General features: G+C 35.8%; 1 protein-coding gene across 2 annotated transcripts; it reads right to left on the bottom strand.

Annotated features, from left to right (window-relative positions):
• Window positions 1–590: 590 nt before the first annotated feature.
• On the bottom strand, window positions 591–3710 carry CYP51G1 (CYTOCHROME P450 51G1). 2 transcript variants are annotated; one of them, XM_086668762.1, is made up of 3 exons: window positions 3448–3710; window positions 2610–3210; window positions 591–1810 (listed from the first exon to the last, which is right to left on the bottom strand). In XM_086668762.1, the coding sequence occupies exons 2-3, from the start codon at window positions 3093–3095 to the stop codon at window positions 812–814; spliced, it is 1485 nt and encodes a 494-aa protein (XP_086524888.1). In that variant the 5' UTR covers window positions 3096–3210; window positions 3448–3710; the 3' UTR covers window positions 591–811. The 2 variants fall into 2 exon arrangements, with proteins under 2 accessions (XP_086524888.1, XP_086524889.1); XM_086668763.1 differs by having other exon boundaries at window positions 3421–3660.
• Between the last annotated feature and the right edge of the window lie 8127 nt (window positions 3711–11837).

The raw sequence follows: 11837 nt of genomic DNA, 5'->3' as shown, positions 1-11837 counted from the left end.
ATCGTAAGTATGCATCAAGAGTGAGTGTCGAAAAATAATGCATCTTACGTGTTTGATGTTATGGGTCATAGGAGAAATTTGTCCCTGCGCTATTTGAATAAGTCTTTACTTTGAATAAGTCTTAGCAGTTGAGTTACAACCGTAGTGTGTTAGTGGTTAGGGAGAGTATTTGTAAGAGTTTGTTACTAACCAAGTTGTTGTGATTAGAGCACTATAAATAGAGATCATATGATCCATACTAGACACTGAAATGTACTTACCGATTTTAGCTGCTTGATTAATAAAGCGTTCTTTATTGATTTGTGTGACTTACAATTTATCATTCAAATCGTAGTATTATTTGTGTTATTATGCACTTTTTAATCTTGTAACGTTAAAAAGTATTTGAGAAAAAAAAAGATCGTTTTATCACTTGAGAATATACCTTTCTCCCCCTCTGCATTTAAACCATTAGATTTTGTTTGTATTACAAATTTAAGCCATTAAATTTGGGGTAATAAATCTCGACCATTGAAGATGAGTTTGGGAGAATCAATCCTAGCAGTTGGGAAATGGGTCAGTCTGCTCTTCCCAGTTAAATAATCAAATCCTACAAACACAAAAGAGCCATTTAACCATTACGCTAAACCACAACACAGGCAAAGTTCACCCAAATTGGTCTTCTTACAGCACTAGTAGCAAGGCAAACTTGTTCAAAAATTCCATCACAAAGAACAGAAAACAAACTAAAGATTTCACATGACAATCAAAACAAAAACGAATCTAAACTTAGAAAACCTGTTAGTCGAACCTTGCAGGCAAATCATGGCAGCTAGTCCACGAGAAGCTGACGCCTCTTGTAACGAACCATAACTTTCCCTTTCACACCCACAACCATTGCATTCCAGTCAATCTCAGGGAATGGTGAAACCAATTCGAATTCAAAATTCCTCAGTAAATGGGCCCATATTGCTTTGATCTGTAGGTAAGCAAATGGCTCCCCAAGGCAACCGTGCCTACCACCTCCAAACGAGATGTAAGAGAATGCTCCTGCCGCTTTATCTTCTTCCCTACCAGCTGAAAATCTATCAGGATCATAAGTATCCGGGTTTTTGAAAATATGAGGAAGACGATTTGCAAAAGCTGGTGATGTAGCAACAATGTGACCCTTTGGGATGTTATACTCTTTTCCTTCTCGGGTTTGAACACTGAAATCAGTGTGTGAACTTCGTAATAGAAGAATCAATGGTGGATGAAGTCTTAAAGCTTCTTTGATGCATCGATGAAGTACATCCATTTCTGATAAGACGTCATGATCCACTACTTCTTTGTGCTTTTTCATCAAATCCTTCTGTTCATCTAAAACAGCAGACAAGTATTCTTTGTTTTTGAAGAGGTATGCTCCTGTCCAGGTCGAAGTGATGGAACTAGTGTGCTGTCCTGCAAAAAGGGCAGCAATGAGGAGACCAGTAACTTCAAGTTCAGTTGTTGGACGACCATCTTTGTATTTTGAATCGATGAAGCATTGAAGCATGTCATTTTCTGCCTTCCCTGTTCGTTTACGTGAAGATATGATTCTTGCAAAAATCTCTGCTAATTTCTTACGGGCCTGATCACGGCGGCGGTGGGCTGGAATTGGAAGATACGGGAATAGAACACTTATTGGGAGCATGCCATTATCGAGGTCATGAAAGAGAGCAGATACATCATCAAATAGTTGATCTCGAACTTCCCGCCCCAAAAGACATCTACTAGCAGTCTTGATGATTAAGTGTTCTAATTCGTATTTGAGGTCAACTTCACCACTCTCTCCCCACTTTGAGAAATAGTCCTGCAAATTACACAGTAAAGGAGAAATATTAAGAACTTGACTCTTTAACGAGATCGCTGGATTATCTAAGATTTCCAGTGAATAACAAAAGGTTAACAAATCGATGCTTTGTACTAACTTATGAACAAGGGTGCCAATAACATCCAGAAAATATATACATATAGATCAGATTCACATGTGGGTCAGCTGAATTAAATATTGTCATGATTGAAGAAACACTTCAGTCAGAAGGAATCGAGCGTTCATATAACTAAAAACATTCTTCATTCCTTTCTGTGAAGGATAATAAACTTTGTGTCCATCAATCACCATAGTTAATTTGATATGCCTTTAAAAAGATAAAGCCTTTTAAGAAAAAAAACACAGAAAATGTTAAAATGGTCGCAACTAGGAAGTAGAGTTCCATGGAAGGAAAAATGAAAACTAAACCACAATTTAATCTTCTTCTGATGATAAATTAGGTTCTTAGAAACAGTGTGTAGCATCCTACACAAAACCCCCGGTAAAGAAATGTTTGCAGTAACACATTATGCTACAAAAAAGAAATCTAGTCCTTCCCCTAGATGAGTATGTTATACTCAATCGTTTCATATAGTAAAACAAGGAGCAAACTCGGTATAAACTTCATGAGTTACCTACATTATGATTCATATAAGTTCCATTTTTGAACTGATTTGGATGATACAAAAACCAATCCAAGTCTATAGCTGCAAGTTTGTTATTGAGAAATATTACTAATTAGCTTAGGACTTCAATGCTCAAGGAAAGACGCACAAAATGGAAAAGAAAAGATGATTACCTCTGTTTCTGTAACCATCTGATCCACATAACCCTTCAATTTAGTCACTCTCAGAGCTTCGGTGAAGAACCGAAACTGCTCCTGCCTTACTGAATAATCCACATCGAACACAACACCAGGTCCAAAAGTAGGCACATTAAACTGGTAAACCTCTTGTTGACTAAGATCAGATTCAGATGCTTTAAAGAAATGAGCTGATACTTCAGGTCCAATGAAGAAAGTGATTTTCTTATGAAACAGATTCACAGTAAAAACACTTCCTAACTTAGGATACTCTTCTTTCAGCATCACAATTGGTCCTTTCATGAATCTAGCTAATCCACCAAACACTGGCCATGCCTTAACAGTTGGAGGAAGATTTTTTCTAGATCTAGACATCAAAAGTGAAGAAAGAACCTTGCCAACTATTAATGTTGCTAGAATTATAAAGCCTACATTAAATACTTTAATATCCTTCAAATCTGAAGGTAAACTAATGAAATCCATAATCAGATTTCAAAATGTTGATAACACAACAATAATCTTGAGAACCAGAGAATGAATGAATCGGAGGTAATCAGAGTATTTCACCTAGCATCCGTGATCAATTCAGTAGTAAAACCTAATTCAAAACATATAAAAGTCAGTGAAAACTGTACCAGATCAACAGTAAACCTAATTCATTGCATAATCATCAAAGATTTAAAAAAAAAAATCGGAAAAAATAGAACAAGAAGAAGAAGAAAGGGATCAAAATGTTATATGAACTCAGAGAACCCGGAAGATTATACAGAAGATGCAATAGAGATTAGTTGAGAAATCAAAAGAAAGCCAGAAGAGATAGAGAGAGAAGAAGAACCTGGTTAGAGAGAGAAAATCGACCGGAGGAGGAGCATTGAGTGAATCTGAGATCTTGAAATTAAGATAGAGAGAGAGAGAGGTGTGAGAAGCTGAGAGAATAGCTCGCTTTTTATCAGGGGGTCGATATTTTTGAAGTGAGACACTTCCGGAGTGTGGATGAAAAGGAATGGTAATCACGATGACGGATTTTTATCTGACTAATTTACCCCTTTTCCCATTTAGGGATCAGATTGTATGGCTAGTGTATATAACTTGTGACTTGTGTTGGATGAGTGAGGGTCTGTTTGGTTAAGGCTTAGCCATATTTACCTTGAGGAGACCTATTAAACGAGAGTGTGACCCGATTCTGTAGGGCACGTACAGTTCTTTCGAATGCATTAAAGAGGTAAACGTACAATCTTAAGCCGTTGTGAAGATGAGCATTATCTAAGCATTCAAAATTAGTGTAAGTATATAAACACCAAAAAATAGTCAAAATCAATTCACTAACTCCCTTCTTACTGTGGAGCTCATTGGACCATCTTGGTACCACCATGCATATTTTCATCTTCTTCATATGCCTATTGAGATTGAGCTTGGAACAGAAGGATTATCATTGCTTTCTGTTTCCATTCGTCTAACTCCATGTATGTCACTTGAGTTACCGCCATAGTAGGAACGCAATCTCTAGTGCCTTGCACTGCTTTGGAGTCAAAGAGTCAAAAATCCACAGTGAAATATATGTACAACTTTCTCCTCATGAATGACTTCTGGTACATTATCGCTTTGAATAAATCTGCACATTCGTATCGGTATTGATTTTGACATGACCACCATAAAATATCATGATCACAATATATTTGACGACCTTTTTATCAATGAAAAACAGCATCTTACCAGACTTCACAACTTCCCCAGGGTTGGTCTTAATAAGCATATGCCTAACGTTTAAATGGAACAACACAAATTGATTCCCACATTAGCCTTCAGTCCGAGTCAATGTGTGCTCGACAAATAGGTCGTCACGTTGTCGTTTAAACTTGTGATGATTCTCGGTGACCACACAAACACTATATCCCCGATGATTGTCTCAAGCTGATATTAAACAAAAATAAGTTTATACCATTGCTAGAACCAACATTCATAGAAGATAATGGTCGTAAGTTTCGTTTTCTAATATCATATCTGAAATCCAATTGTATATCTAAATTGACTCGAAGAGCCTAAATTAAGAGTCCCTTGTTTACGACACCTGACTCAAACTTTAACAATAAAACCACCTGTAGCACTTTAACAATAAAAGATCTAAATTGAAACTAAAATTGATAATAGGTTAGTAACAATCTAACGAAGTTCTATCAAGATGACTTGAAACAGAATAAACGAATTGAAACTAAATATTACCCTAAATCAAAGTCGAAAATCACCCTTAATATCAACTAAATACATACTCAATATTGTTAATAGGTTAGTATAAATCTAATGGAGTAGAAAACCATATTGAAACTAATCATCTCTCTATCTATCACCCACTAAACTAAATCGATGTCTCTATCTGTTACCCACCAAACTAATTATGTTAAACTTTGAAATTTTGAAAGATGGTATCTAGCTACTTATTCTGTTACTTTTCCTTTGTTAAACAGTATAACTTAAGCTTTGGTTAAGCCTACAAATAGGTGGATGATTATATATAACATGCCAGCTTTCACAAATCAAGAATGTGAAGGAGTCTTTAATCTTCTAATTCTACTTAACTAACATTACCATCTTAAGACACTCAATAGAAGTATTCAAAGCTTAACCTTCTCGCTTTTCATTATACTGTCATTAAAAATAATATATAACATGCTAGCTTTCAAGAATCAAGAATGTGAATTAGTCTTTTATCAGGGGGTCGATATTTTTGAAGTGAGACACTTGCAGAGTGTGAATGAAAGGAATGCTGATCACAATGACGGATTTTTATTTGACTAGTTTACTATTTTTGCCATTTAGGGATCAAATATCAGAATATGTCACACATCTATATAACTTGTGTTGGATGAGTGAGGGTCTATTCGCTTAAGGCTTATCCATGTTTCAGCTTAATGAGATATACTAGATCGGAGGACTCAAATTTCTTTGATGAAATTCAAGTGATTTACATAAGTCTATTTCGTTGATGTGAAAAAGGAACTTTTTTCTTATAACGGAGAATTGTTTTTATTTTAAAAGAAAATAAAACAAACTATATCTAAGAGGAGTTTTATAGGCAATGCTCATACTCGTTAGAGGCAATGTAATTTGACTCGAGACTTTGTCAAAACAAGTTGATCAAGTACGATTGGAGCCAATTCACTTATCCATCACCTTTTAAGGTGTTTATCATCCACTTCTTTTCTCCTTATCATTCTTCTCCGTCAAAAAGTCATCGTCTAACGACCTCTCACCAATCTTAACTCAAGAAACATTTTTTCTTTTTTTCATCATCCTCTTCTTCCTTTTTCTTCTTCTATTATCTTCTCTCTCTATCAGACCGCCGGAGAGAGTAAAGAAAATAGAGGAGAATGACAATGAGAAGAAGAAGAGGGTTGGTTAAGTCAAATTTGACTTCACCATTGACCTAACGACGTCAATTTTGTCGTTATGTTTGTCAAACTCAAACAGACATTCCTTCCTTTGCTTCCATTGCCTTGACTTTACCAGCTTTGTCTTTAACAACAAAGGACATTGCCTATAAAACTTCTCATTATCTAATGCAAATTCAAAATTTCAGTTATCTAATTTATTGAAAGTTCAAATTTAAGTACTCGGTTATTGTTTTGTTGAGAAAATACTGTGTGATTCTTGTTTCTACGAGTAGTTGATTGGTTGGTAAAATATTAGGCAAGAATGTACCTCCTTGAGATATTGTCAAAATTAGATCCCTAATTGTTTTACGAGTTATTTTGTGAATGAAGCAAACATAATTACCAAGTGATGAGTTTGGGGCATGAAGATATATTTTTTGGGTTTAGGGCATGAACTAACTTTAAATAACTTTACCATCCAAAAGAGTATAACAACACTTAACGTCAGTTAACTCTAGTGAAAAACGTGAGATGCCTCTAAAGCTAATTCTTTTTGTAGTTTGGATGTGCCAAATACTAATTTCTTAAATTCAGATCCACTAACACTAGTTTTGCAATTTTTCATAAATATTTGAAATAAAAACAAAATTTCAGATCCCCTAACACTAATTTTTTTAGTAGTTTTGATGTGTTTCAGTTGAACCCTTCTCTATGCCAGACCAGTGAGAGGAAACAACGACAATGATGGTGGGCATCCAAGATTTTTCCACCTAAAATCTTGGATTCCCCTGAAAAAAACTTTATTACACAAAGTCGCATCCTGAATTGGTCTATTTTGATATTTTTTTAATAACACTAAGTTACTTGAGTATTGATAGATATTACATTAAGATACATAAGTGTTTGTGAACAAATGAATATTAACACGTGTTTACATTCTAATTAATTTGTGTTTGAATGAACAAATGAATGTATATAACCAAATTCTATGGTCATAATTTATGTGATCCATAGGTTTTGCGCCCGAAATTTATAAATTTGTATAGATATTCAAGTGTTGGGTATATGTGTGTAGATGTAAGTATTTTATTTTATATTTATATTTCTGGAAACAAAATTGTAAGACTAGTGTGAAGGACATTTAATTTAAGAAATTAGTGTTTGGGACATCAAAAGGTCGAAGGATTAGTGTTTAGAACGTCACACGTTTTTTAACTAACGGTAATAGTAGTCAGACGCGCGCCTTTACTTTTTAGATGGTAGAGTTAGTCAAAATTAGTTCATGCCCAAACTAATACAACATCTTCACCCCCCAAACACATCACTCGTACTAATGGTTGCCCCATTTGCACAAAAACATCACTTTTTATATTTATTTTGTTTTATTTTATAGTCTAAATAATAATGTAATTTAGTAGTTCACCTCCTTCATAACTCTTTGTATTGACATTATTCTATTTACCCCACAAACTAATTGTGTTATTGTCACTATCTCCACAAACTAATTGAGTAATAAGAATCAGTAAGAAGTACTGATTTCATCTTAAGATTTGAGAAGAAATAAGAGATAAAGATAAGAGTAAGTAAGAGAGTAATAAGAATCAGAAAGAAGTACTTATTAGATAATCAGATAAACCAGTAGAATCAAACGTTATTGCTGTAAATTGCTCACATAAAACTGGTTTGGGTTGTGATCTTTGCCTTATTATCTTGTTGTTTTGTTTGAGCATCATAAAAGGAGGTAAATATTAAATCATCAGTCTTTTTGTTGTTTGGTTTGTGAGGAAGGAGATAAGTTAAAAGATAGAAGAAGATGAGTTAAATAAACTAGGGGGTATAAAATGAAATATTGATTATATAAGGGTAAATTAGGAATTATTTAAACTATAATTTTAGAGACGGAATATTTCCGGCTGATTCCGTCAAAAGGGAGTCCAAAGTGCACCACTGTAAAATGAGAGACAACAAGTCAATTATACGAATGGGATTTCAAACACCAAATCTTCCCAAGGGAGTCTCAATGAGAAACCATCCTATAACACATTAAAAGTGATCTTTCTTGTGAGTAGTATATTCTAGTCAAGTCCAAGTCTATACTGGTGGCACAACCAAAATAACTGTCCTTTTCACACGGTGGACCAGTTGATTGATAACAATTCTTGGAAGGTGGAACTGCTCCAGACATACTTTGATGATGCGATTTGCAGGGCTATTCTTAGCATAAACCTCCATCCGACGGCAGAAGATGAAATGGTATGGACTCTCACAAACTCGGGTCACTTCACTATTAAATCTATGTACAGGTTCTTGAGCAATGGCATTCGGGATCCTGAAACTGTGGAATGGTCGTTTATCTGGAACATTAGAACGGTACCTAGAATAAAACTCTTTCTCTGGAAGTGCTGCACCAACAGTCTCCCTGTTAAAGACAAAATAGGTAAATACATCGGCAACCATTATAGCTGCGCCTTCTGCGAGGAACGGGAAACTACAACCCATGTACTACTACATTGCAATTTTGCGAGGGCCATTTGGTTTCATTACAACATCAGAACTGATGGCATTGTTTCGGTGCTAGAGTGGATTATGACCTGGCCGTCGCTGGATGATTCAATAACGGAGAACCTCGCCAAAATCATGTGGTTTATCTGGAAAGCAAGATGCGAGATGTGTTTTGGAAAGAAAGACGTTATGCCTAAGCAGGTTATTCGGAAGATTCAATGCTATGCTACAAGCTTACACGATGATCGAAAACCTAAAAGCAAAGCAATCCCGCCAAAGTGGCTGCCACCACCACAACCCTTTCTCAAAATTAATGTTGATGCTTCTTTCAGCAACTACACAGACCATGCAGGTATCGGTTGCATTATTCATAATGCGAATGGAGACTTCGTCACTGCTAAGGCAGAAACCATTAGGGGATAGACGGCGGAGGAATGCGAATGTTTGGCTATCCTGAAAGCAGTTCAATGGGCTGAGGAGCTTAATCTCAATCACATCATGATTGAAAGCGACAATAACAATTTGATTACTCATATTCTTGATAAAAACAAGGTCATCAACTGGCAGTCTCTTCATCACATGGAACATATCCGTGCCAGTCTCTCAAACTTCGAGCAAATACAATTTCAATTCAGCCCGAGAAAAACAAATGTTCTGGCAGACGCTTTGGCGAAGTGGGGTAGGAAAAACAGGGTCAATCGGACGTGGCAATCGATGGATAATATGAAGTGGGATCTTAAGTTGTAATTTCTTTGTTTTGGTCTTTTCTTTCAACAAAAAAAAAAAAAAAAAAAAGTCTATACTGGTGGATACCAGCAAAGAACTTTCTCACTGTGACAACTCCCATCCCTATGAATCTAGGATGGTCCTTCTTCAAATAAAATCCAAAATCCGGCCCATTGTTAATGATCTGGTTTTTCTAAATAATAATAATATTTTATTTGATGCACACAGTTTGGCTCTCAAACACGTGCTATGACTTGGATTCCACGTGATGATACTACTCTTGTCTATCATCATCCTTCATGCCCTATTATATTCCCTCAACTTTTCAACAACTTCACACAAGTTCAACAACAACAAAAAAAAATTCACACAATCCTAAAAGACATATTTAGATATATTTGAATATTTGATAAGCATTTGATTCCATCCAGCACCACCAAGATTTCTAAGCCTAAACCCCATAAAAGCCTAGAGAAACGTTCTAAGGGCACCTCACTTGGGGCAAAGGAGACTCCAGGCTTTAATTTTGCTTAGGTGCCCAAACATGGGGGAGAGCCTCAAATTTTATATACATCCACTTTGTCAATTTATATTGATCAAGTATCACTCACACTCACCACTTGGTCAATAAGAAACACACTCGTAAAAAAAAAAACTCTAAAATTCTACGTGGTTCCAAAATCTAGGAATTCCTATATCCACTTATCCATTAATCACAGTCTATCCCACCACTTCAAGTTTCTTTGTCGTTAGGAACATTGAAACCACCTCGTTATCTTCACCTTCTACTTGTCGAAACTTTGTATCGGCGGTTTAGTGGTGAAATGATGAGAAAAATTCAAAATTTTATTTTGATTCCAACAAATAAATGCAGAAGAATCACCAACTCAAAAGGTATCAAAACCTTCCATTATCTCAGTTTAAATTTTTTTTTCAAAGAAAGTGATGTTTTAGTATTGGGAAGCGAAAAAAAACTCATGAACATAAACTATGGACATACCAGCGCAAAAGTACATAGACCCATCGACCCAAAATTTCTGATGCGTAAGAAAACATATTGGTGAGCTATAACCTAGTATGTTGTAGAACTTATTGAGAAGTTCTCGCCAATTGATTAACAATCATGTCAGTTTGTTGTCTCCGACCTGGAACAGTCACTGCTTTTTTCTTTTTCCAAATCATGTAGGACAGTAGGAGGCTTCTCAAGTATCCCTAACACTCGGTTTTCTTTTATAAATTTCTGGGACTTTGTCAGTATTGTTGATGAGAATATTCATATGAGCGAGAAGGCCAATATGTTCATCAACCACGGACCACCACGGCTCGTGACGTTCCTAAACCGCCACGCTACGCTAATCCGTTAGAAACGGGTACTCAATTTACAAAAGATTATTGTCGTTTTGTTGAAAGTAGTTATTTATTAATAAAATTAATAGTTAATAAAAGTATTAATTAATAAAATAAATATAGTTTTTTAAAGTTTAAACAAAGAGCACACGTTTGTTTTGAAAAATATTTAGTGTTTCATTTTGTTACTTTTTTTGCTTACAAATAAATAAATAAATAATTCGTGAACGGGTCGACAACAGCTGACTCATTGGCCACGACCCGGCAGAGCAACGGCCGGAACCGCCACGGAAACAGCCTGGCAACGACTGAGTCGTTTCCATGGGGCGTTTCTGTGCCCAGACTTTGGAGTATGGGCACGGCTCAAAGTCGTGCCTGGCGTGGTCGTGGCGTGTCTTAGACACGCCAGGGCACGTCCCATTGGCCACCACTAGGATGAATTCTGACAGCGTGACACCTAAAGCATACACACATTTCTAATTAAATTCAGATGAACTCGATAATCATCACACCAACGAAAAAAATTTAACTAAAAAATGTGGATGTATGAAACGCAAGTATACAAAATTTTCCTCCCGCAATGGTTGCATTTTGCAATTAAAGTCTTTAGAACTTTTTCAATAAAAAGAAAAAAAGACTTTACAACTTCCCCACGTCAGATTTTAGTCCACATGTAAAACTCCAAAAGGAAAAGGTCACGGCTAAAGGGTATAAAGAAAATTCTCCAGAGAATAAATAATTAGTCAATTAAGATTGACTTAGAGAACATATTTATTGTTTAACCCTAAATTTAATTTGATTGAAGTTTTCTTCAAATCATCATCTTCTCATCACCTTCACCATCACATTTTATGACCACCCACCACCACCTTTTCGACCACCCACCACCACTATTGCCACCTCTTCTCTCACCACTCTTCTTCTCTCTTTTTCTCCTCTCTTACACTGTTACTCTCTTTCTCTCATTATGTTGTTTATGGAATAAATAAAAAATCAAATAGAGTTAGAGAAACAATCGAAACCTGTGGTTTTCCTTGTACAATCCAACAAAGTCCAACTCCTTGTGTTGCAGTTTTTTCACAAGAGCCGTTTCAAGATCAACAGGAACGATTAACTCTTCTCGACCCATCTCTTCTAACCATTCCAAACCTCCACGTCTCTAATACAACAAAATGGAAGAAGAAAAAGGATATCCGAAAAACCCTAGAAACTGGAAGCGAAATTCCTAATAAGCCGGGAATCTAATACTACTATTAACCAGTAACCACTCACATACATAAAT

This window comes from Eschscholzia californica, unplaced genomic scaffold (genome assembly GCF_041429995.1).
Source record: "Eschscholzia californica isolate CP2 unplaced genomic scaffold, dmEscCali1.0.p SCAF_3, whole genome shotgun sequence".
NCBI classification, from domain to species: domain Eukaryota; kingdom Viridiplantae; phylum Streptophyta; class Magnoliopsida; order Ranunculales; family Papaveraceae; genus Eschscholzia; species Eschscholzia californica.
This window is presented reverse-complemented; position numbering and strand designations above follow the sequence as displayed.

Excerpts from the sequence above, each read along its gene's own strand:
- CYP51G1 (XM_086668762.1), bottom strand. The coding sequence starts at position 3,095 with ATGGATTTCATTAGTTTACCTTCAGATTTGAAGGATATTAAAGTATTT. Across the intron at positions 1,811-2,609 it reads AGATGGTTACAGAAACAGAG|GACTATTTCTCAAAGTGGGG; the intron begins GTAATCATCTTT and ends TGTAATTTGCAG.